Genomic DNA, 27,399 nt, shown 5'->3' on the forward strand with positions numbered 1-27,399 from the left:
GGACCGCGGGCACCGCCCACAGTGCTCCCGGGCCCGACCGAGCTAGGCGGCGCGGCTTCCGCGCCATGGGACGGTTGCTGTCTCTGAGCTTGCTGGGGATAGCGCTGGCGCTCCTGGGCGAGAGGCTCCTGGCGCTCAGGTAGGTGGGGGCCTCTCGGGTCCCCAGGCTCAGGGTGGCAGGGGCTGCGCGCGAGCGGGGACCCCGGAGCCAGCGGCCACGTAGGACCTCTGCATCGCTCTGCTCCTCGGCCGGCGGAGCTCCTCCACCCCAACCCCCAGCCGCCACCAAAACCCGGCAGTTTGGGCTGAATCGCGAGACTTCATAGCGAGTTTGTAAGCTTTTGCTGCGCACCCAGGTCTTTCTTACCTAAGTTGACAAGCGAGTACTTTGCGATTTACCCAGGGGCGAACCTAGTGCTTTAACTTGAAAACAAAACTATTACTCATTCACTGAAACTTTAATTATAAAGATTTATTTCAGGTCATTGGTGCTGCTTCTCTTTGTTGCCCGAACCAGCCTCCGTCTTTAATAAAGTTGTTTTCCGTCTCTTCCCTGCAGAGTTTGAGAAACTCTTCCTCTGCTCTCTAATCTTGGCACGGTTGATCAAAGATACTTGAGATATTCAGCTATTGTTCTTACATCACTTCCTTATTTATCTCTTCGTCTGGGAACACAGAAGCCAGAATGCCAAACAGGACACGCCTAGTCTATCCCATGTTTTAGTTATAAGGAAAAAACGTGGGTGATCAGACGTCATAGTCTCTAAATTATCAACTCAAATTATGTTAAGCCTCATGTGAAAGAATTCCAGAATGTTGAGCACCCTCTCTGTACGCTGTGCACTCTTAGCCTCCTGTAATAGAGTAAGGCACCGTCCTTACCTTTAAAGAGTTTACCCTATTAAAGGGAAAGAGAGAAATAAATCAAATAGATAAATTAGGATGTTCAGGACAGGTACAAACCAACCCCTGTTGGCTTAAGGAGGAGAAGTTACAACGCCTGAAGGTGGAGTTCAGGAGGAAGAGACATCTGACACTAGCCTTGAGGGATGGGTGAAACACAAGTGGGGATGAAGGAGGCAGTCCCAGATGGAGAGTGCCGCGTGAAGAAAGGGAATGGCGGGGGAAGTTTAGATTTGAGCGGAGCATAAAGTTAAGGGATGAGAACAGTAGGAGTAGGGTTTTGAGATGGTTAAACCTACGTTGAAAAATTGGGGCCTGCATAGATAGGCCAAGGGGAACTAGCAATGTTTGTTGTATGTGTTTTATTTTTTTAAACAGGAACCTGTTTAAACCATCTAAAGCATAACCAGTTGGGCTGTGTAGAGATGACCTGGGAGGCTGGATTGGAGTAGAGCAGTGGTTCTCAGTCCTGGCTGAGCCTTAGGGATCTACTGGAGACCTGCTGTCTGGGCTGCACCCCCAGCAGTTCCAATTCTGTTGCTCTGGGTGGGGCCCAGGCATGAGTATTTTTTATTTTAAAAAATTCTCCTGATAATTCTAACATGCAGTTAGAGTTGACAAGTACCAGAATAGAGAGCAAATAGACCTGGGGAAACTAGTTAAAGTCTTGCAGTAGTTTGGCCCAAACTCTGGAACCCCAGGGATGAGGGGTAAGGCCAAGGTGATACTACAGTTTCCAGCTCTGCTGTCTTAGCTGCAGCTTCATCTGCTCATAAAGGGATGCCAGGAGGAGGAACAGTGTCTATGCAACAGGAAGCATCAGAGTTGGAGGAGGAACATTTACTGGTAAGAAATGGACATGTTGAGCTTAATTTTCACATTGTATAAATGACCATCCTGCTCTGCAGAACGTTATTGAGTTGGGTGATTTTGTATGATCTGTCCAGCTCTTGGTTTCAAAGGCAGGACCACTAAAGTTCTCAAGCTCATTAAATTATCCCTAAACTTCAAACTACCAGTGTTTCCATAAGTTGAAGTTTTCTCAATTAGTCAACTTTTTCTTCTTACTAACCTTAAGGTTTTAAATTTAAATCCCTTTAAATGAGAAATGTAGATGCAAACCTAAGAAAAAGTAAATAAAGCTTATTTAATTTACATAGAACGCACCTGCTAGATGATTTAAATTTGAATGTATCTTTTCTTTATAAAGACTTGACTATAATAAACTTTATTGAGCAGTGACTTCATAGGGTTGTAACCTCATTGGACAGTTGAGGCCTTATAGTGGCTGATGTGAGAATGTTGGGGTGAATGATGGGTGGCTAGATCTAGCAAATAAAAATGTAGGACACCCAGTTAAATTTGTATGTCAGATAAACAACAAATCATTTTTTAGTATATGCCTATCCCATGCAATATTTGGGATGTAATTAGACTAAAATACTATTCGTTATTTATCTGAAATTCAAATTTAACTGGGCATCTTGCATTTTATCTGGCAACCCTATGAGCGCAGAGCATCAAGTGCCTGCTACTTACAAAGTTCGGTGGAGTGCTTAAATGCATAACATTTCTCCTTTCAGACCCTTAGAGTATTCTGAAAAGCAGCATGTTCCCACCTCCACATAAAGAAAGGCTCTTCAAAAACAGGTTTTTGGTTTGTTTTTTTCTCTCATCTGCTGCCTTCTATTTCATTATTCTATTTTTAGAGATGGCACTTTGGCACTCAGGTTATTTCTCTCCCCCAGGGTGCCCACTTAAATTTCAACTTGGATTTCAGGTAAACAGTGAATGATTTTTAGTATAAGTATGTCCTGCATGGATAAATGGAATCAAGGTTGTCTCCTTCCTTCTGAACTATAACTGGCTAAGGTTCCCAGGGGAGGATGGCATGTCATACCCAACTTTTCCACTCCTCCCTCATGGAGCAGTAAAGGAAAAAGTAGAAATACAAACATGTCCCCAGGCCAGTGCTCCCTGTTGCAAAGCACACACCCTTGAATGAATCATGAGACTTGAGTATATCAGAGACCTATGCCTGAGCAGGAACTCCAAATACAAGCGTCTGAACTTTTTGCTTGTTGCTTGACACCTTTTATGACAGCTCCACCAAGAAGCTAGCTATCCAGTCAGCTTTTGAACACTTCTGAAGGGGCAGACTTGTTTCCAGCCACCATCCTCCTTATTTATTGTATGACTACTGTGCGCTGGTCTTTGTGTTGAAAGTGTCAGCAGTTCATTATATTAAACTAAAACTTACATTTACTGACATTTGGAAAGAAAGCCCTTTTACCTTCCTGCCTTCTTCCAGTTTTCATATATGTCTTCCTTCCTATATTATACAGAATATTAACTGAGGCTTGGAGAGGCTGCCTAGTTAGTTCAGAAGTTAGTGCCAAACCTGTGCTCTAAGCCAGGTCTTCTGATTCCAAGTACAGTTTGTCCCAGCTCCACCATGGCCTCCTCTCTTCTCTGCCATTGGAGCAAACTTTCCCCAGCTTTACAAGCCTAAGCACACATTCTTAATTAAGTAAGAGCGTTACAGGGGACCAAGGGGTGAATTTCAAGGGGTTTTACAAGTCTGTTTGTGAAAAATAAAGCCCCAGTTTGTCTGAATTTAAGTCTGTACGTAAAAGATAAAGCCCCATTGGTGGTTTGTAGGTTCAAAGGCAGTGAGATATGGAACAGACCTGGTAGTAACACTGTGTTCCCAGTTTGCTCAAAGTATATTGGCACACCAGACTGGTGCATCCTTACTGCTACCACACGATGAGGCAAGATAATCAGTAACCGCCCGTGACCCATTCCACTTTGGATGGGTAATGCCTTTTCCTGAGTGAAGGAAATAGAGATTCATTTCATGGTAATGACTGTTGGTTAAGGGTTCATGCTTTGTAGCCAGGTCGCCTGAATTCTCCACTATTTACATGAGACCTTGGCTTTTATTTCACCTTTCTGTGCCTCAGTGTCCTAATCTGTAGGATGGGTATAATAGTACTATATGCTCCATATAGGAGCTGTAAAAAATAAATGAGTTCATTCTTGTAAAGTGCTAGAACAATGTCAGACATGTAGTAAGTGCTCAATAAAGTTACCTATGATGACAATGACGTTGGAGCAGGGGTTCTTAGACTTTTTTGTGCCATAGATCCCTTTGGTAGTCTGGTGAAGCCTTGACTCCTTCTCAGCAAGCATCATGTTTCTAAATGCATAAAATAAAATACATAGGATTACAAACCAAACTGAAATACTATCTAAGTTAATACTAATTTAAATACTTAAATTCTATTGCCAAACTATTTAAAAGATCTAATGTACTAATGTAATAACATGGCCTTCTTTATTAAAGCCTTAAGTAGATCTGGAAGTAGTTGAATACCTAACAGTAGATACTGTGAAGCAGAGATGAGTATAAATGGTATTTTGAGATCTCTACAACAACTAAAATGTGATGAAACAATGTAATTTCTGTTAGTGACAGAGTCACAGGTACTGCTAGTAGAAAGCTCAGTGGTTTGTTGCCTACACTCATCATCAAAAGAAATACTCAGTTTCAGTCAGAGGTTTAACTAAAGATGTGTTTTTCCCCCCCATCAGAATTCAGAAACCCCTGAATTTTACCCATGGACTCTTTGAGGGTCACTGGACCCCAGATTAAGAATCATGATGTACCTGTTTCTGATGGGGGTCATTGGAGGAATGATTACTGGCTCAGTTGAAGGAAGGCAGTATGCATTCTTTCCTCTATTATACCTATCATATACTCGTAACTAAAAGGAAAATAACCAAGTTCTAATGAAAAGGAAAAGGAAAGTGAGAAAAACAAAAGGAACCTAGAACAAAGAAAGCAAATAGCTTTCATCTAGAGTGTCCATTTTAATAGACTAGTAGTGGTGGCCTGGAACATTGTGTCTAAGCTGGAGCTGAGTTAAAGAGAAGGAGTGCTGTAATTGATTAGCAATGTCTGCATGACAACAGAGTGGCAACTGCCACACCATCTCTGATCTAGTACGTTCATAAGCATGCTGTGGACATAAAGTGTTAGGGAGCAAATAGGCTGCTGCAAAAATATGACTTATTTGTGTTTGTATCTCTTATTTATTTATCTGTTTTTGGCATTAATATATGTAGGCTTATTGATCTGCTAGTCCAAAGAGTTTGTATAGCTTTCATTTGTATATTCTCCAAACTTCTTAAATCTGTTCTCATTTAGGAGTGCTTTTAGCTGCAAGTAGCATACATCAAATTAATGGTAGCTTATACGTATTGAAGCTTGCTTTTCTCACTTGATACAAACTCTGTGAGTCATTCATCCTAGAGCTTGTCCATTGAGTCAGTGATCACATCAAGAAATTAGGTTCTGATGTTTTTGTTCTTTGATCCTCCACTGTTGGCTTTGTGTCCTCATACTTGTGTTAAGGATGCTGAATGACTGCTGTAGTCCCAAGTACCACATATATGGTCAAATCATGAAGAATGGAGGAGTGTTGCCAGTTAGCTCTCTTCCTATGTCTGCCTTTTCTACCAGTAATAAATTTATCTTTCCCAAAAGGCTGGGTCATATGATTACCCCTAAAGTACAAAGGGGGCTGGAAGCAAATATTTGGCTTGCCTGCTTCTGCAGTGAGAAAGAGCAAGGAAGAAAGGGGTGTGAATGGCTTTAGGTTTGTTAGCTAATAGGGTCTGCCACTCTGGAGTACAGAAGTCCACTAATGAGTAGGGAACTGATAGTTCTGCCAGGCAAAAAGCCTAGCAGTTTTCTACTGAAAGTCTGTGAAAGTCTTGATGGGCCACAAAGGATGGAAGCAAAATCCTCTCTCTTTAATCATAAAGGAAACACAAGAAAAAATGACTTGATTAACTAGTAACAGTCCTTGGGTTACTCTTCAGTTTTAATAGCAGGCAGTCTGCATATCTAGAGATGATATTGTACAACTGAACTAGCTGATGAAGATCGCCCTGTTAACAAAGTGTAATCATCAGTCATTGATGCAAACCTAAGTTGACTCTGAAAAATACCCCACACCAAAGTGTCCAAACACATATGAATTTTATTTTATCCATAGAATTTTTTGAGAAAGTTAGATGGTAATCAACATTACCCCATCTTTGTTTAGTCAAATGGGCATAAAAGTAAGTTGTATAAAATCGACACCCAAACCAGCACATGATACAGAAACTTGATGAAACTTCAGCTGTGACCTACTGGCTTAAATTTACATCTGTTTCTGGAATCACACAATGTCAATAAACCTTGGAGGTCATTTAGTCTCATCCTTATTTTTATACATAAAGAAGACTAAGGCCTGCAGAGATTAATTGACCTGCCAAAGGTCATGCAGTCTTGCTGCTATGACAGAAACGTGGTCTCTTCTCCCCTTTCTGAGAAAAATACAACAGCAGATTAGAGCCTCTGGGTGGAACTTCCTGGCTGGGTGCTGAACTTCAGGGAAGTCATTTTTCTCATCTCTAAAATAGGGATAATGGTACCTACTTCTTCGGATTGTTTTAAGAATTAAATGAATTCATTCAGGTAAATCACATAGAACAGTGGTAGGCTCAATACATGTTCTCCCTTCTTAGTATTTATTTCCTTTTACCACCCATGATTATCAGCAGCATCCTCCTCACTAGTGTTACTGCTACAACTTATGTTAGGCTAAGTGTACTTGTTCTCGCCTTTAAATCACTGCTGGGACTCGTAGACTTGAGATTTTTTTGTATTTTTTTTTACTGCTTTATTTAAATTTTTATATGTTATTTGCTTTATTTTTTCTATTACATTAATATATTTTATATCTTTTTTTTTTTTTTTTTTTTTTGCGGTACGCGGGCCTCTGACTGTTGTGGCCTCTCCCGTTGCGGAGCACAGGCTCCGGACGCGCAGGCTCAGCGGCCATGGCTCACGGGCCCAGCCGCTCCACGGCATGTGGGATCTTCCCGGACCGGGGCACGAACCCGTGTTCCCTGCATCGGCAGGTGGACTCTCAACCACTGCGCCACCAGGGAAGCCCTATATCTTTATTTTATTCATTTATTTTTATTTTATTGCTTTATTGCTATGTTGTTTCAAGAAGTTTAACAGTATTTGAGTTATATGATTCCAAATACATACTGATTAACAGTTTAATTGGAAACTTTCATATGTATATGGATATATAGATATATATGAATTGCCAAAATATATAGTTGCCACCACCTGTTGGTAATTCTGGGTTGTCCAGGCCTCGGCTTCTTCCATCTCGCCAAGAAACCAGTAGCCTTCCCCATATTCGGTGTCTAGAAGTCCGAAGCTGGCATGAATAGAAGAGAGACAGCTGGCAAATTGTCATGTCTCTTAAACGTGTGGTACCTGTGAACCACTTTGAAACATGTAAGCTACTCTGCAGGCACGCTTGTCATTCTTTGTGGATGTGGAGAACAGAAAGAGAAGGTGAGCCAGTGAGAGGAGGGAAAGCCTTCAAACAATAGAGCCCAGATGTGTTTGCCCACCCTGCTTGGTGGCCCTGTACTCCAGGGTGGGAAGGAAGAGGGAAGATGCTTTATTAGAATTCAACATTTTCTCATTATTCCTTCACTTCCGTTTTTATGAAATTACAACAGCAAGTAGTTTGGCTACAGTAGTTGGTGCTCTCCAACCTTCTCACCCCAATAAACAGTCATGGGGATGGGACTTTCTCCACTTGTTTCTTAATAACTATTTATGAGGTGTCTTCTGTGAGCCAGGCTCTGAACAATGCCACTTTCTCTCGACCTGCTTTCAGTCACTGTGTCATTTTGCAGAGGGTCTGGGCATTTTATAGCCCCTCTGGGTCCTCAGAAGGAAGACAGGGCTTCTGGTTCTACATCTGAAGCTCTTCCCACAACACAAGAGCTGTGAGAAATGGGACCTGGTGCCGTGTTTACATTTGCATAGGAACTTGCATTCCAAGTTGTATTTGTTGAATTATTGGCTTCCTTTTACGACCCATGTTCACATATAGAACTTTGTGATTTGCATTTTTATTTTAACTTCATTTCTGGTGCTATTTTATGTTCCTACCCTTGTTTTCTGTCTTCTCTTTTATCTGCTTTAGATTTATGCTGTGTTTTATGTATTGCTCTAAGCCTCTTTAAACCGTTTCTGCTACAAAGCAGGGAATATATAAACAGATAGATTTTTTTTTTTAACAGGAATCGACTTAAAGCCTCCCGAGAAGTAGAATCTGTAGACCTTCCAAACTGCCACCTGATTAAAGGAATCGGTAAGTCTGAGAAAATGCTTGTTACACAGCTTACATTCCTTGGCCCACAACACTAGAAAACTCATTAACAGTATTTTGGCACATAATTACTGTTTATCAGAGGAAAAGTCACATTAAATCAGCAAAAACCTTTTCGGTCAATCTCTTTTGATCTCATGCACCCTGTATTTCTTCTTCTCTCTTACTCTCACTGTGACTTATTAATTATTTGTACAATCCTATGTTTTAGACTTCTTGCCTGCTTAGTGACTTTGCTGAACTCGTTTTGTCATCTGTGTTCTGTATTTTGTCAAGTCTGTATTTTTGTCAGGTCTGGATTATGTGTGGCCACTGAATTCTGTGTACCATTAGCCCAGGAGTCAGCTGGTGAAGGTAAGTCAGAAGGAAGAGAAGTTATAAAACAGAAAATAAAAATCTCCCAACAGGGCTTCCCTGGTGGCGCAGTGGTTGAGAGTCCGCCTGCCGATGCAGGGGACACAGGTTCGTGCCCCAGTCCGGGAAGATCCCACATACCGTGGAGCGGCTGGGCCCGTGAGCCATGGCCGCTGAGCCTGCACGTCCGGAGCCTGTGCTCCGCAACGGGAGAGGCTATAACAGTGAGAGGCCCGCGTACCACACACACACACAAAAATCTCCCAACATAATCTCCACCCATGAAAAAGAATGAAATAATGCCATTTACAGCAACATGGATGGACCTAGAGATTATCATACTAAGTGAAGTAAGCCAGACAGAGAAAGATAAATATCATATGATATCACTTATATGTGGAATCTAAAAAAATTATACAAGTGAACTTATGTACAAAACAGAAATAGACTCACAGATATAGAAAACAAACTTATGGTTACCAAAGGGGAAAGGGAGGGAGGGATAAATTAGGAGTTTGGGATTAACATATACACACTACTATATATAAAATAGATAGGGGCTTCCCTGGTGGCGCAGTGGTTAAGAATACGCCTGCCAATGCAGGGTACACGGGTTAGAGCCCTGGTCCAGGAAGATCCCACGTGCCGCGGAACAACTAAGCCCATGCGTCACAACAGTTGAGCCTGCAAGCCACAACTACTGAAGCCCGCACATCTAGAGCCTGTGCTCTGCAATAAGAGAAGCCATGACAATGAGAAGCCTGCACACCACAATGAAGAGTAGCCCCAACTCGCCACATCTAGAGAAAGCCCGTGCGCAGCAATGAAGACCCAATACAGCCCAAAATAAATTAATTAGTTAAAATAAACTTTTAAAAAATAAACAACAAGTTCCTACTGTATAGCACAGGGAACTATAGTCAATATTTTGTAATAACTTATAATGGAAAAGAATCTGGAAAAGAACACATATATAACTGAATCACTATGCTGTACACCTGAAACTAACACAACATTGTCAACTATACTTCAATAAAATATAAATAAATAAATAAATAAAAATCTCTACCTCCCACAAAAATAACCTCAGAGATAGAGTTTCTGTTTTATCCTTTCTGGTTATTTCCAGTGCAAATGCAAACAAATATATGCATATACATTTATATCTATGGTTTTCACAAATGGCATCTTAGTATAAGATTATATTCTGTAACTTGCTTTATTCTGAACATAGTGTGAACAGATTTCCACATCAGCACATGTAGATCTACCTCATTCTTTTTAATATTTGCACGTACCATGATTATTTACCCAGTTCCTTAATGCACATTTGAGTGGGTATAGTTTTTTGCAACTACAAGCAAGTCAGTGAACTTCATTGTACATATAGCTCTTCCGTTTGTTTATCTGAAGGATAAACCTTTAATAGCGGGATTATTGTTCAGTTAGCACATATGTTTAAAGTTTTGATGGTCTTTGCTAAATTGCTCTCACATTGGCAACGCTAATAAACTCAATACCCCATGTTTATAACCACATTCACTCCAGACAGGATTCATTATGCTCTTTAATCAAAAACAAAGTAGTGAGCCTTTTCTGGATCACACAAAGAAGGCTTCCATTTCATGGAAACTATGTGTTTTCAGAGAAGCCTTTTCTACTTCAGAGCTTCTTGCTGCGCACTGCGCCTCCTGTACACATCTGTTTCCTCTGTGCTCTTGTCACCTTTTCCCATTGCTACTTCTGTACTTTTTCCCAGTCCTATCTCCCTTCACAAGACTCCTTGACTTCTTTCTCCTGGGGTTTCCCCTCTTTGTTTATTGCCCAAACACTTAGCAGGAGGATACAAACTCAGTGTCAAATACCAGATTGTCCAGATTGGAAAGGTCTGTGCTGGATAATGCAGAGCATCGTAGAATTAAGGTTGTCTGGAGTCCCAAAAAAACCCAGCAACTGCATCCTGCCTTCTGGCCGCAATCACGAAGAGCCGCCTTGGAACTGGTCACTAAGCAGAAGCCAGATGGCCTCTGGGAGGGACCTTGTACAGGTTGGGAGGCTGAGTCAGTGATCTCGGAGGTTACTTTTGCTACTGAGTTAATAAATGTCAAATTATTAAACAGCCCTTGGCCCTGTGAAGTCTACCTTCTGTGAATTCAAGTCTCAGAGTAGACAATAGGGCACAGCCAGACACATTACTGGACAAACTGCCAAGTGTATTGCTGCTACAACTCACTGGAATGGAGGGCACCTCAGAGAAAAACAAGTCCAACAACATTTGTATTCTGAACAGGCATCTGTCTATGTTTGTGACCTTTATGTTGTGATGTGTGTGAGCTGCTGTCTGGAATTGGGAAGAATGAGGAAATATGTCACCTATGGCCCCTCTTGTGAAGTGTTTAATGCCTCTGAGGCACTTCAAAAGGCAACAGAGCGAAGACGATGAGTGATTAGAAGCACATTTGGGATACATTTTTAGATCTCATTAGAACTGTGCTTTTTCTCTCCCCCTTCTTTGCTTTTGCTCTGTGGTTAGCATACACTATATGAACATTCGTTGAATGCTATGTCAGCGATGCATAATGGTTAATAATAGCTTGTGGTTATATGTTTTTAACAACAGTTGCTTATTCAGTGGTCTTTGACTACAAAGGAAAACAAGGGCATACTTTCCCATAGGCAAAAGCAGTGTCTCTTGGTAGGCAGCAGGAGTAGAGGGGTTCTCTTTTTTAGTTTCCACTTTGGAAACAGTAGCAGCCATGCAGTTGAGGCCAACTAATCCCTCCAAGAGGTAAGGGGACAGGTACATCCCCTGTCCCCCGAGTCCCCATCAAGACAAACATACACACACACACACACACACACACACACACATAAAATAAGGCTACATTCACCATGACTAGAAATGAACTCTTTGCAATTCTTAGGTGCTTTATAAATATCATATCATCTCATGTCTTTCTGTTTTAATAAGTAATAATCACTACCACATATCATACAGGATGTCTGCCTTCAGGGGGTCAGAAAGTAAGCTCACTATTTATTCTATTTTTTTGTATTCCTTTCCAATGTATCTAACAGACAGAAACTAACATTTGGTATAATATCGACGTCTAAATAATAAAAATTATAATTAAAGAGCTATTTAAAAGTTTAAAACATTTTAAAATGTCTTTGAAAATGCTGGCATTCAGAGTCCTGGACTAAAACAAAATTTTGAATGGATTATTTCTCTTGAGTTAATAAATGATTTTATACACTTGGCAGTCAAGATCTTTATAATAACTGCTGCTTGAGTTTTTTTTTTAAAAAGCATTAAAGTTTATAGCCCTTGTTGTCAAGTACTTTACAATCTACCTATGAAAAGGAAAACAGAAAAACCCACTATGTGAGATATAGACATATTTTTTCTTTTTACAGCAGATAAGGACCTAAGGCTCAGAGAGGTTAAATAACTTTTGCAATTTTTTTCCCAAAATAGTATTTTCTCCCAGAGTGATTAATACACACATCTGATTAATGAACCAAAAACGTGGAAAATAATAGGCTACATTACATTTTGGATACTCTGTTGGGTATGGCAACGGCTGATTTGCTGTTATAAAGTTACAATAAGTAACTTAGAGAAGAGAGAAATTGGTTCTCTTTTATGTGACAGTCCAAAGATAAGCAAATGACCTAGGGTGATTAGATGATTCTACTCCATGTGGTCATTCTGGAACAAAGGCTGATGAAGCAACACAGCTATCTTCAACATACTGCTTCCATCTTGGTACAAGACTAGAGCTCCTTTGTTGCCATTTCCCAGCAGGAAGGGGTAGAAAGAAAATTTACATGGATATTTTTATTTTATTTTACCCAGTAGTTGCAAGTAGTTTACCTTGTACTCTCATGTCCCATTAACCTGAACTCAGATGACTGGCCACCTCTATCAGCAAGAAGGGGTAGAAAATGTCTGTAGCTATGTTGCTGTGTACCCGTAGCTGAAAAAAAAGAAGGGGAGTATGGATACTGGGGAGCAGTTGGCCATCTCTGACACAGATAGATAATTGCTAAAGGATTAAGAAGGGATCAAAATCAGATATGCTAAGTTAGAAGACTTTCCAGAGAAAGAGTGTTTGAAAGAAAAGTACAGGATATGAATTGATGAAGATCTTGGTGAAAGGCATGGAAGCAAACATTTTGGGGGAGAAGCCAACATATGTAACTGACCACAGTTGGATTTACAAAGTAAAGTGTCTTCAGAGAGGAACCAGGGGATGGTTCTAACAGAGAAATTTCATTAAATGCTAGGTTGTGTTTTTTCTATGCACTTTTAAGTCAGAACAAAAGACTTGAATCCCAGCTTCCCAGTTTGTGACCTTGAACAATTTACTTAACCTTTCAACGGCTCCATATTCTCTAGTCTGAAACTAGAGATAATAATATTGCTTCTTAGAGTTACAAAAATTATACGAATTGACATATGTAAAGTACTTATAAGGAGCCTGGTTCTTGGTAAACACTTAATATATGTTAGTAGTTATTACTGTTACTACTCACACTACTACTATTTCTATTATTGAATTAGAGGAGAAAAAAATTAGGTGTTATGAGATGATAAAAGCCTACTGTCATAACGGCTATAGAAATAAAGATCGGGGAGTAGATCTGGAAAATATTCTAAAGAAAGCTACAGATATGACTTTTTTTCCTTGGAATTAGGCAACGGGATTAAACAGAAAGAAGCAGCAATGTGGTTGACATGAATATATCTTTTAAAAAACATTGTTCTTTTCTTGCTTATTAAAAGAATATGATTATTTGTAGAAATTTTTAAAACAAAGAAAAGTATAAAGAAGAAAATGAAAATCACTCATAATCCCACCACCTGAAAAAAATTGTTATTTTTTTCTACATCTTTTCTTTGTCTATGTGTGTAAGCATGCGCACGTTGAAGTTAAATTGTCTTAAATGATTTTTCAGGAACAACAAATTTTAATTAACTGAGCTCCTACTCAATGGATCTAGAAAGCAGAACTTAGACTAGAATTCTGTGTGCAGGTGTGTGTGTGTGTTCGTGTGTTTGTGTATGTATACATGGTGAAGTGTTCCTTGGTCCTTGCTCTTTATCAGTTGAGAAACACCATGGCACTAGAATCTAGAGGTTTTTAACTTTTGGGAGTATCACAGACCCTTTTTTTGAATCTGCTGAAAGCCAAGAACCTTGTTCACAGAAAATGTTCTTATCTGTACATACACAAGACACTTTGCATTGCATAGAATTTCAGAGGGTTCACAAACTCTTTGAAACCCATGTGTGGTTACTTAGGGATCCACAGACCTCAGGTTAAGAACTCAAGCATACAATACTTAAACTTTTATCTCTCTTCTTTCTGAGAAGCAAGCATATGGGTCATCTTTATGAAGAGAAGTTTTGGGCTTTTTTTTTTTTTTTTTTTTTTTTTGCTTTTCTCCACTATGATGGAGCCAGCAACACTGGAGGCGGCCAGCCAAATGCAAACTCAGGAATCAAAGTCCATATAGCTGGATAGATGCTGTTTGTTTCTGACAACCTAGAAATAATCGTGGAGAAATCCTTTGGAGAGGGCTTAAAGTGGAAGGTTGGATTTTGTGGACTCAGAGCATGTGTCATGATTTGGCTTAATCTAAGCCATTTTTATTCCTCTTTTCTTGTGTTTGGGTCTATTATCTGTCTGTGGAATTTACACAGTGAGACCACTGTCAAGGTCTTATGTCTAATTATTTGCTGTGCTGTGTGGAGTGTACTGCAGACGATCGATAAACAATCAATAGTAATTGTAGCCTGTTTCAGAGACACTGTTAGAAGTTTCACCTGGCTTAGGTGCATGGTATTTTTCATTAATCGTCTTTTGCTAGTTTTTTTCCTGTAATTTAAAGCCTAAATTTAAAGATTAAACAGAAAGCTTTCTTTGCTTATGAGAACAAGCAGGCATTGTTTTTTAAAGAGGGACTGTATAATCCCAGGTGTTTTATCTCTGTTAATGAGAGAGTCTGTGTTTGCTTCCGATTGAGTGAGCCGAGAAAGGGACAAGAATATTTGCATGGTTAAATGAAGATGAGCCCTTCATTCTGAAAGTAATATTCCCCTGATGTCAATTACTTTTGTACAGACATCTGGATGTTTATCATAAGAGTGTACAGATGTCAACTTTTTCAGTATTATAGCTGGAAATGTGGTGATTACTTGACTTTGATTTGAGTAGACATAAAATCTCTAACATTTAAAGTCAGAAGTTCACTGCAGGAAAGGATTTAGACTGACGTTTATTAAAGAGAGTGGTTCCTTGGAAGAAAAAATCGGAACCATTCTGAAAGATGCAGATACTGATAAAGTAAGCAAAGCTCTACCTAACAAGTCACAGAATTCGAACATGACATTTATCTATTTCTTGAACTTAACAGAAGCCGGCTCTGAAGATATTGACATACTTCCCAATGGTCTGGCTTTCTTTAGCGTGGTAAGTATCTTCCTTCCCCAGTCTCAGTGGAGGAGGTACAAGGGAGTTTGATGAGGCCTTCAGAGCAGTAACTTGTTTTTAAAGTTCCTCAGTTTCAAAAACAAAAAGACAGGTCAAACAGGATCTTGGACATTTTCCTCCAGCTCCTCTGAATGTAGGGATGAAAAAGTCTTTGCCAATTGATTTATTGCTCTTTATGTTCCCACTGGCTTGCACTAAAATATTCCAATGCAATCTGTCTTCTAAAAGTTTGTTATTAAAAAGGATATTTGGGGCATTATTGTGGATATTTGATACTACATTATGCTATTTTAAATACAGCATCTACCTTTCCATTAGATATTCAATTTGAAACTAGTATTCTTGCTGTTATTATTTATTTTCAAACAATATACCAACTTTCCTAGACAAAGGCCAGTGCTTTTGCTTTCTTTCTTTTTCCCCAAATAGCCTAACGTAAGTGGAATGTCATTGACTGAGCTTATTTATACCCTTCACTTTTGCCTTAATTTTTATAAGCTGAAAAATAACAACCTTTTCAGGCATACATTACAAAGACTTTAAAATTGATTGGCCTGAGTGATGCTAGGCTACACCAATATGCATTCTAATTAGAAAATTGTATATGTGGGCCAAGGAGGAAGTTCTGACCACCTCTCTCTTCTCCCTGGCGTGGGCCAAGGTGAGGGACCTTGGCATCTTCATGGATTCAGTTTTTCTTGAGAAAGAAGTATCCAACTTTGAAGGCAGCCTATAGTTATTCTGTTCCCTCTCAGCAGCCATTATTTTCAGGCACTGAGACTCAGGAAAGATGTGAAAAACTTGGAGATGCTTCAGAAGAGAGTCACAACACTAATAAAATAGTTGTCAGACTTATGAGAAAGGTGAGAGAACTCAGCTGAGATGAGAATGAGGGTTAGAACACTCTTCAGGTTCCTGATGGTTTTTATATGAAAGGCTGTGAGTGGCTGGTTATTTACCACAGAGGGAGAAAAGAAATACTGTAGACTTTAGCAGAAACATTGATATTTATATGGATTGGCCAAAAAGTTTGTTCGAGTTTTTATCACATCTTACGGGAAAACCCGAACGAACTTTTTGGCCAGCCTAATATTAAATTTTAAAACTATGGCTTTAAAAGTTTTAGTTAAGGGGCTTCCCTGGTGGCACAGTGGTTGAGAGTCCGCCTGCCGATGCAGGGGACACAGGTTCGTGCCCCGGTCCGGGAGGATCCCACATGCCGCGGAGCGGCTGGACCCGTTAGCCATGGCCGCTGAGCCTGCGCGTCCGGAGCCTGTGCTCCGCAGCGGGAGAGGCCAGAACAGTGAGAGGCCCGCGTAACGCAAAAAAAAAAAAAAAGTTTTAGTTAATTACCTACACACAATGAGTAAAATGACATTTCTAGGAGGACTCTGGGTTTGTGTAGAAGCACATGCTTGCACACATATCTTATATTCTTAGGAAAAAGCACTGAGACTCCTAGTCAACATTATTCATAACTAAAATGCAAATATCCAGAGTAGAGTAGAAGGCAGTTGCTTTTTTGTTTTGCAGAGAAGCTGTTTTCAGAGATTTGCGTAATCCAGAAGTCACCTATTTCAAGATTTTCTCCCCACAGGAATAAATCTGAATTAGGAGGGGTGAGGTCTCCAAGCACAAGACATCTATAGCCATTTTAGCTGAGAGGCTTAATATAGTCACAGTGATCTTGTAGCCAAGTCAACAGAATTTCTTCTGCTTGTTTTTCTCTTATCCTTCCTTGGTTATATGACTTTTCTTTTCTTTTCTTTTTTTCAAATTTAGAAACAATCTCATTTTACTGATTTTTTTTAATTTACTCAGCATTGTCTCTAATATTCCCCAGAATGCACTCCTTTCTAAATGAATACCTCCTACATCATAGCATTTGTTTATTCTTCCAAGCATTGTAGCCAATTAGCCCATCCTATTCCACAGTTACAGGCTTGAGGGGCATCTCAAAACTAACATCACACTTAATGAGGAATTAGATGACATAGAATAGAAAAAAGATTTAAATGACAGTGTGAATGTACTTAACACTAGTGAACTGTACACTTAAAAATAGTGAAAATGGTAAATTCTCTGTTATGTATATTTTACCACAGGTGGAAATAAAATAAAATTTGAAAAAGAGAAAAAACAGATTAAAATGATAGGGAGTATTACAATAACTCTGGAGAGTTATTACATCCCTGGTAGAGCTTCCTGAGCATTGAAACCCTATCATTTATGGGACATTAATAAAGAATAGAGATTATTAACCACTGAATTGGCACTGCCATGTAGCAATAGCATAATTGCAGTTTATTCTACTTGTTGGGCCTTGAAGTTGTGTAATTTTGATAGATATTTTTTAATTGGAGAAAATTTCTATTAAATACAATTTGTGCATAAAGTGAGATTTTTTGGGTACTCTTTTAAATTTGCATAAAGTATGACTTGAAAGATTTAAAAGAGAAAAGACCTCGATTATTTTAGTGAGGGCTGAAAAAGCATTAAATGAAATTCAACTCTCATTCCTGATTAAAAGCTCCAAAAAAACTAGAAGTAGAAGGAAACCTTCCAGAAACCTACAGCAAATACCATTCTTAGTGGTGCAACATTAACTGCCTTCTCATTAATGTTTAGAAAAGGAAGAAAATGCCCTAAAATACTGTAACCATCAGTAATCTACTAGAGTTCTTAATAACCCAAGAAAACAAGAAAAAGAAATTTGAGGTAGAAAAAAAGACAAAACTGACGTTATTTTCAGATAGTGTGATTACCTGTTTTTTGAACAGTCTAAGAGATTCACCTAACATACTCTTAGACCTAATAGGAGAGTTGAGTGATAGGGTTGTATTCAAAATGAACATATAAAACTCAATGGCTTTCCCATGCACTAGGAAAAAACAAACAGAAAATGTACTACTACTACTACTACCAGTAATTAATAAGGTTCCATTTGAACAGCAACTTAATTTCCGAAATTTATACAGAAAAATAAATGAGCAGAAATATTTAAGACTATTTTGGAAAGGTAAAGCAATGTGTGGGATGTGAGGACTTGCCATATATATATACATATTGTATCTTATAAATAAAGCTATAGTAATTAAAAAGTGGCATATTATCACAGGATTTAGACATGAGTCCAAACAGACCAAAATGTAAATAGGGATCTAGTACATGATAAAAGCAACACTTGGAAACAGTAGGAAAAGGACAGACTGACTACACGCCAAGCACTGATCCAGGTCTTGGGGTCTAGCAGTGAACAAATGAGACAAAGTCCCACCTCATGTTACAATGGGGAGAGAATGAATGTGTGTCAGATAGTGGCTTATCCCCGCCCTCAACTCTGTTATCTCCCAGTCCACCAACCTTCTGGTTACCCTCTGAAGAGACTAAACCCTTAGTCTTCTGCCTCAACTCAGAAATATCAGTTATTGTTAAGCTTTCAGCCTCCCAGCTTCCAATTATTATTTTTTTATATTGTTTCCTCTCTGCTCTCTTTGTGTTTGCAGGTTTATGCCACCACCTTTAGCCAAAGTCTCTATCATTTATTTATAGTTGCCACTTTAGTCTATAAAAATACTTAACCCTTTATATTTAACTTTTTCCTCTGTTTTAAAAAGGGTCTAAAATGTCCAGGCCTCCACAGTTTTGCACCAGATAAGCCTGGAGGAATACTAATGATGGATCTAAAAGAAGAAAACCCAAGGGCACTGGAATTAAGAATCAGCCGTGGATTTAATTTGGCTTCATTTAATCCACATGGTATCAGCACTTTCATAGACGATGGTAAGAGCTGATGAGCTACCAACATTAAAAAAACTTACAATGGTTTGCAAGTGACTCTGGAAAATCGATTTGGATCATATCTGTAGTAAGAGAACAATTAACTCATGAATTACTTCTGTATTCTTCATACAAATAAGTCCATTATTTGCCTCTTCAGCTGGCAGTAAGTTATACTACATTTAGAAATTTCTAATGGTTAACACCTGAAAGAATGTTTAGATTTCATAACCTTTTCAAATATCTATTATCATTACATTGAAAAAGAGCTATATTTGTGAATTAAACTATTAACAGATTATTCATGAATTCTGTATATGGAGTGGGAAACACTCTTTCTTAAAGGTCAGGGGACCAATGATCAGAAATAACACCAGACAGACAGTGATGGGAAAGACGGGGAAGAAGAATGATCTGTTAGGTCGTCTAACAGCTTATACATTCAACCTTTCCTTGCTCGTGGTATTTAAATGTCAGTGTCTGCCCAGAGGTCCTATGGTTATGTCTTGTAAATTAACTCTGTTCTTTCAATTCTTTAGATAACACAGTTTATCTCTTTGTTGTAAACCACCCAGAATTCAAAAATACAGTAGAAATTTTTAAATTTGAGGAGGAAGAGAATTCTCTTTTGCATCTAAAAACAATCAAACATGAGCTTCTTCCAAGGTAATTAGTCCTTTTGTTCATTCTCTGATTTATCTGTAGCATTTTCAAATATTCCCTATGATGGTCCTTTCACCTTTTGTAAGAGCTGAAATACACACATATATATATACACATAAACAAATACATGTATTTATATGTGTATGTGTGTATACATAGTTTCCTTGCAGAGCAGGGAAAGTCTATATCAGTGTTCTGTGTGGGCTCCCTTGAGAAATAAGGAAATGCTGGACTACCGAGGATTTGCTCTTCAGGGACATCTTGAGAGTAGAAGACAAACCTCACCATTTTCCTTCTGTCACCTCCCATTTCAGATGACTCATCATCCGAATAGTAATAACACCTGTCCTGCCAAGGAAGCGTAGTCTGCTTTATATGGCGTTTGTATGCTTAGTATGGGACTAACAAGAACTGTTTTCACAAGGTAGCTGTGGGCCAATGGTCCTGCAGAATTGGAAGTGGGTCACTGCTATTTCAAGAACATAGAGCTGGTTGATAATGTGACTAAAAAAGAATTATGTGCCCCTCCCCGGCTCAGCTGCATCTTTTAAGTTTGAACTTGATTAATATTTTTAATTTCTGTTACTTCCCTATCTAGGACTTAAGTGTGTAACTGCCAACCATTCTCCCAAAAATTCAATTCATAATAAACAGGAGCATGAGTACCATCCAGGCAGCCTTTGCGTTAGGGCGCTGTTTCAGAGAGGGGACCCACCTTCCCTGTAGCTCCGTTTTTCCTTTAACAAAGGAGAAAGCCGCTCTTTCAGACATTTTTGCATAGGGTAATTGGAATTTAAATTTAATAACACCCTTACCTAATTGGTTTTAAAAATGTAATTGTTTTTCGCATATAAATCTCTCACCTGAAGCATTTCACTATGGCAATTTCATCATTCATCTCTCCGCAAGTGTTTATTGAGCGCCTGTTCGTTCTTGGCAGGTCGCCTTTGTGAGTCAGGTAGAAATTGAACAGTCAACCTTAGTTTGACTAATAACTAAGCAAAGGAACTCAGGAAAATCCAGCAACTGAGAATATGGAAGCTACATAAATGTTATTGACAGCCCAATCAGCTCACCAGCCAATGAGGCTCCACCGAGCTCTCTCCCTTGGACAGCTCTGTCTTTTCGTATTGTTGTTAAACCCTACATTTCTTGCTGTCAAAAAACACACTCTGTTGGCACCAAGTTCTTTTTCCTTTTATAATAACCTGCCATAATTGCTAAATGACCTGTCTTCAAATTACCTGGTACCATAAAAAATTGTTCTCCAGCAAATGATATTATAGTAGATTACATATGACTATAGCCATGTGATTTTAGCTGAGTTTTTCCTGGGAAACCTCTCACCAAAAATTTAAAGCACATATTATGTAAACCTTCTGGAGACTTAATCTTTAATACTGAGACCAACTGGCTTTTTATATTCTCTCACATGTTATTTTTCTCTTCCAGTGTGAATGATATCATAGCTGTTGGACCAGCACATTTCTATGCTACCAATGACCACTATTTCTCTGATCCTTTCTTAAAGTATTTGGAAACATATTTGAACTTACACTGGACAAATGTCGTTTACTACAGTCCAGATGAAGTTAAAGTGGTAGCAGAAGGATTTGATTCAGCAAATGGGATCAATATTTCACCTGATAAAAAGTATGCTTTCTTATAGAAGTATTTTCATTTCTTCTCAGTCAAGGTGCTGGGCCAAATTCTTTACTTTGCTTTTTTTTTTTTAATGTAGAAATAGCTTACTTGATATTTTTGGTCTATGATAAATATACTATATATAATATTTACAAATATTACTATAATACTACAATATAGAATACATATATGTAATATATTATTAAATAGATAATGTTTTTTATAAAATATATATATGTACTATATATTTACATGTAATATATAAATATATATTTATATACAGTATATAAATTTGGTATATATCCTTGTAGAGTTTAATTTTATAAATGTAAATTTTTATAAAATGGGTTCATATTTATATATACATATTAAAGTATTAGGTAGGTGTTTTCCTTTTAAATAAATATATCATTGTTTTATTGGCTGCATATTATTCCATTTTCAGGATGATTGTAAACTAATTTAACCAATTCTCTATAAATGGATATGTAGGGGGGTTTTTTTTCTGTATAAAAACCATTTTTTATTTCTCATTTACCACTGAAACTTATCCAAATATTTTTAAGGAAAAACCCCCCAAGGGAGAATTACATACAGCATAGTGGTTAAATCTTCAGATTTTGGAGTCATATAGACCTAGGTTCAGATGCCCACTGGGCACTGGCTAAATGTGGGGCTATGAGCGCCTCCTCTTTGCACATTTGTGCAAGTGTTTCTGTAGAACAAACCCCTCAAAATAGAACTACTCACTTAAAGGGTGCTCCTTTTAAATGTTAACTTTAATAGATACTGCCAAATTGCCCCCCAAATTATCTCACTATTTTTATATGTCCAACTGTAACCTATAGGAAGGATATTAAAGTCTTTATTAACTTTCCCTTTTACTACCTTAGCACACTGAACAATTTAAACTACTACAAATATAACATGAAATAAATCTGGCATTCTGTGACAACTAAATGTCTATTTTCATGACAATTTCTTCTTTCTTGTTGATTACAGAAAAATGAATAGAGAATCATTTAATTTAAATTGTCTATAACTGACCCAATCCAACCTCTCCCACCAAATCTGTTTTTCTCCTCAACTCTCATCTTTCAGTTATGACAGTCAAACTTTCCAGTCACTCAAGCTAAAAATAATAACAATAGGGCATCCAGCTTTAACTCCATCTCTCTCACCATTCCTATTCAGCCATTGAGCAGGTCACACTGGTTCTATCTGTGCTTCCGTCCCTGACCCTCACCCCCTCTTCCTTCCCATTGACACCTGCTTGGTTCAGGTTCTCACCCTCTCTGGCTGGAGTATTACACTTTCTTCCCACTTGTTTTCAGTCCACTTCCATTTTTCGCACTGTTGCCAACTTCATCTTTTATATTCCCCTGCCCTTTCAAAATCTCCCAAAGAGGGAACTCAGTCTGCTTCATCTTTGAATCCTCATACTGAGCACAGCCAGTCACAAAGCACATGGTTAGTAATTGTTGAACTGACCATTTGTTATCATGCCACTCTGTTATTCCAGAAATTCAGTGGACCCCAGTTGCTTATCAAATCAAGGCAGGCTAATGGGTTGGACTTTCTTTAATAAGCTAGTTCCAACCTCCCTCTTCTACTGTTTCCACACTTACTATGCTTTAGACAAGAACTCATTATTTTGCAAAACTGCCTCTCTTATTCTTGCCCCTGTGCCTTTGTTCACATGTTTTCTTTTGCCTAAAAGGTGCTTTGTCCTCATATCCTCAAATCCAGTCTCTCTTTCCATGTCCACTGCAGAGGCCCCCTTCCTTTGTAAGCCCTTCTGTTTTTTTAGGAGTTAGAGATTTCTTCAGTTTCTAGACCTGAAATATGTCTTATGGTACCAATCATGCTGTATTATTTGTTTAATATGTCTAAACCATCTGATCACCCCCAACACACTACAAACTTTTCAGGAGAAAAGAATGTGTCTTCTTCATGTTTATATCTGTCACAATACTGAGTTCATGGCTTTACACACTATAATTGCTCAATAGAACAGTTGCCATGGAACAGGCAATTCAATGAGAAAAATTACCGTGAAGCAGTCCATTAATTCACCCTCCTTAGATATAGCCAGACTGTTCTGAATAGATACTTATTTCTAACTCTTACATTTCTCGATATGTTAATAAATATTTATTAAGTATTAATATTCTAATAAAATGTGTTCTGTTTTATACCATATGTTTCTACATGTAAATGATCCCTTGAAATATCAAATTATATTGTAGAATGTAAAAGTTTTTTGAAACCAAATATTTGTTTTACTGTCCTTTCAGTGGCAAATATCACAGACTTTATATTTTAAATGATGTCCCATATTATTTTTCCTTACAAACTTTTTGAAAAATAATTTAACAGTTCCATGATTGTTGTAGTAACACTGAATTGATTTTGAAAGCTTACTTTTTAAATAAAAATTGACCTTTATCAAGCATTCCTTGAGAGCCCATCATTGATTAACTTCTTGGCAGGTTATTAAGACTTATTCGTCATACTGTGTTAATGAAGCTTTATATTAGCCTGGGGCTCTAACCAGTATGTCCTTCCTGCAAAGGTACATCTATGTTGCTGATATATTGGCTCATGAAATTCACGTTTTGGAAAAACACCCTAATATGAATTTAACTCAATTGAAGGTAAAATATTTCTTTCTATATCTAAAGTAGACATTAATCTTGAAATTACATAGTTATACTATAACAATTCCTCACTTAGAACAGAATAGCCAGTGTTACTATTCTGGGTTTTTCACTGCTTCCTCTCTGTAACTGGCCAAGTCTCTTGTTTCCCCACAATCACAAGAACTGACTGATTACATGCAGCAGTGTGTTGGGAGGGATATTTGCATCAGATTTAGAGCCCATTCCATGAAGTACTGACGGCACCTGATGAATTCCAATAAGAATTTTCACAATTGAAAAGACTAATAGATGAATTCTGAAATGAAGATTTATACAAGTTGTCAGTTCTTTCAATAATAAATGAAGGTAGAAATTGGGTTCCACACCATTATTATTTTCTTCCTGCTTGAAAACACATATTTTAGATTGATTAAGAATTTCCTATTTTGCTTTGAATGAATTCCTTGAGCTAACTGATCACTGTGCATCTTTTAAGGGGAAAGGAATTCATTTTTTAGAGAGATTGATTACTGCCCCAGCTTTCTTAATTTTAGGAAAAATGAAAAGTGACTCTAAACCAGTGTATTAAATTTATTTTAAGCAATATTGGTGTTAAAGGGTGGAAGCAGGAGATGGGTGAAACATCCCCATATGCATAGGGGCAAGAAAGTTTAGCCCTAAATTATTTAATCAAATTTCTCATGGCATTTAGATATTGACATTTTTTCATTTGGAAGGTACTCAAGTTGGATACACTGGTGGATAATTTATCTATTGATCCTTCCTCGGGGGACATCTTGGTAGGCTGTCATCCTAATGGCCAGAAGCTCTTCGTTTATGACCCGAACAATCCTCCCTCATCAGAGGTGTTTATATTTTTTAGTTTTTCAACCTTAATTATTCAAGTCCTTTTAAACTAATAATACAATAAACTTATGTGGTGGTTGGTTTCGTAATTGCTTTAAGCCAATAATTGGCAGAATTTCACATTGTTCAAACACTTTTAGAAAGGTAGTCTTTTGATGTATTAAATTATGGTGGAAACTAGTCAAAAGACCTTTTTATAAAGACATGTGCCCTCCTTGTGTGGTATACTGGCAATTTTTTAAATACCTGGCTTACTGTCAGCTCTCCACATGTCACTACTTTTGTTCATGCTAAAGCAGTGAGAAAGTAGGCACATTAGTGTGGAAGTATTTCTATTAATGCTCAATTACTATAATAACACTCAATCCTGTGTTGGCATGCAATAACTAGATGGTTTAAGAAAGTACTTTCTTTGAAGGTTTAACAAAGTAATTTAAACATTAAAAAATTGGTAACTGCTATTTTCAACAGCATGTCCTCTTAATCATTGGGTCTTTGTGGAAGATTATTGGTGACTGAGTGACTGGGTGGATGGTGGTTCTATATTAATCGTTTGTATCTCCTGAATAGGTTCTCCGCATCCAGAATATTCTATCTGAGAAGCCTACAGTGACTACAGTTTATGCCAACAACGGGTCTGTTCTCCAGGGAAGTTCTGTGGCCTCGGTGTATGATAGGAAGCTGCTTATAGGCACTTTATACCACAGAGCCCTGTATTGTCAACTCTAAATGGTCCTTTTGCTATGCAGGCATGCTATCTTCTCTTAACAATTTTCTATGAATTGCTAATTCTGGGGGAGTTTAACCAGCAACGTTGACCCAGGAATGTATGACATGTATAGTAAATTTATTTCAGTAATGAAAGCCCCCCTTCAGTTCACATAGCACTTTTAACGCAAAAGGAAAGTGAACAGTTTTTTAAATTGCCAAGTAAAGGTGAGAGAAGAGAGCTGCTTTCAGTAAAGTGAATACACTTTGCATAAAATAAGCCTGCTTTCCAACTGCCAGAGCATGAATTCCACTGAAACAGGGTAGATTATATTTCCTTAAAATGTAAGTGACCTCAGCTCCACCAGTGTGACCACTGTGACTCAGAACTACTGATAGGTAACATGTTTTGATGTTTTGTACTTACATCTTTGTTTACTATTAAAGAGTTGGAGTTATATTAAAGACTAACTAAAATCCATGTTTTGTCTGTGCTTAATTCTCAAGGCATATCCTCAGCGGGGGAATGAGAAAGTGGCCACTTCTTTGTGGGGTTACCTTGGGATGTGCAGGCATGGCAATACTAATTTTTCTCAGTTGAAAAACTAAACTATTTGAATAAAATAAAACAAAGAATAACTAAATATGGCAACTGGAATTCTCAATTAATATGGAGTATTCCATCAGCTCTATTTCTTAATGGGAGCCCAACTTGCATACAAAGAGGAGATAACAGGTTGGAGCTGGAAGGTCAATCATGCCACCTCCTTATTGAACACAGCCGTGAACTTCATCAGGTGAGATGAAGCCAGCTATCCAGGCCCACATGGTTAATCCCAGCAATGACAGGATCAGGGTCTGCCTCATAGAGAAGCGTTCTTTCCACTCACTGTACCTCCTGTAAATTCATCTTAAACCCTGAAGAGAGACTTTCACATGTCTCTTTCCATTGTAACTTATCAAAGCACTTCACTTCTCATACGCTCCCCCATCTTTAGCATCATTATAATCAAAATATTTGTCATTTACTTATGAAGTGAAAGACAATGCATTAAAAGTGGTACATTCATTATCTCATTTAATCCTAATTACAGCCCTGAGGGAGTACGTATTGATATTATATCACTCTTAACATTTCACAGATGTTCCAGGTCACACCTGGTAAGGGGTGGCTCTCAATCTATTTCTGATGTCAGAGGCTGTACCATTATCCGCTGCATGATGCTTCTGCCATGGAACTAATGAGGATCTCGTTATTTACTCTTCTTCCTAATATATAGTTTCTTCTGTTTTTATAGTTATCAACTTGAGTTCTGCTTTTCGATGGATCATTTAAAGACTTAAATGTAAATTGCATAAGTATTCTTAATCTTGGCCCCTGTCCATTTGGCCTATGTTCTTATTTACATTTTTATATAGTCTGTTACTAATGTATATTGGATGTATTTCATGCTAAAATCATCATTTTCTCTGTTTGCATTATTCATGGAGAAGACATTAAGTCACAGGTGAATAAAGCAATATTAAATATTATTCATTAGGGATCCAAAACCAAGAAGCATATGTTTTAGATTTTAGACTATGAGCAATGCCTATCTAAAAAGCTACATTCACGAAAAGTACCAGAATACAGTAGGCATAAGATGGACTTTTTTCCATTGTATTTATTAGAAATTTTATTTGGACAAAAGTAAATAAAAGTTAATAGGCACATGTATTATTTATCTTAGAATTTTTAAAAAGTTTAAAAAAAATAAACTCTGGTTTTTGGCCTCTATGGGCCATGAGGGATTCATAAGTATATTGTGCACCTATTTATGGTGATCTTACTGGGATCATACACTGAGTTTAACAATTTGGTTGGTTATTAAGAGGTCCAATCATTCAAAAGGACTGAAACTGCAATTGGGATAGGCCACCACTAGGTGGATTTAGGTCTCAGGTGGGGGGTGTGTGTGTATATTTTAATTCTTTTAAATCTGAGATCCTGTTAAGTGACAATAAGTATCTTTTTTTTTTCTTTTTTTTTTTAAACAAAACCTCAGCTCTTTTACAACAGCTGAATGTGAACATGCA

General features: G+C 38.0%; 1 protein-coding gene across 3 annotated transcripts; it reads left to right on the plus strand.

Annotated features, from left to right (window-relative positions):
* Nucleotides 1-25,804, plus strand: PON2 (paraoxonase 2). 3 transcript variants are annotated; one of them, XM_019927639.3, is made up of 11 exons: nucleotides 1-139; nucleotides 1,658-1,749; nucleotides 2,487-2,553; nucleotides 8,077-8,147; nucleotides 14,943-14,998; nucleotides 18,637-18,802; nucleotides 19,339-19,465; nucleotides 20,915-21,115; nucleotides 23,682-23,763; nucleotides 24,486-24,614; nucleotides 25,186-25,804. In XM_019927639.3, the coding sequence occupies exons 3-11, from the start codon at nucleotides 2,513-2,515 to the stop codon at nucleotides 25,342-25,344; spliced, it is 1,032 nt and encodes a 343-aa protein (XP_019783198.1). In that variant the 5' UTR covers nucleotides 1-139; nucleotides 1,658-1,749; nucleotides 2,487-2,512; the 3' UTR covers nucleotides 25,345-25,804. The 3 variants fall into 3 exon arrangements, with proteins under 3 accessions (XP_019783198.1, XP_019783187.1, XP_033718944.1); XM_019927628.3 differs by lacking the exons at nucleotides 1,658-1,749; nucleotides 2,487-2,553 and having other exon boundaries at nucleotides 5-139; XM_033863053.1 differs by lacking the exons at nucleotides 1-139; nucleotides 1,658-1,749; nucleotides 2,487-2,553; nucleotides 8,077-8,147 and adding an exon at nucleotides 8,288-8,519.
* Nucleotides 25,805-27,399: the final 1,595 nt, after the last annotated feature.

This window comes from Tursiops truncatus, chromosome 9 (assembly GCF_011762595.2).
Source record: "Tursiops truncatus isolate mTurTru1 chromosome 9, mTurTru1.mat.Y, whole genome shotgun sequence".
NCBI lineage: Eukaryota > Metazoa > Chordata > Mammalia > Artiodactyla > Delphinidae > Tursiops > Tursiops truncatus.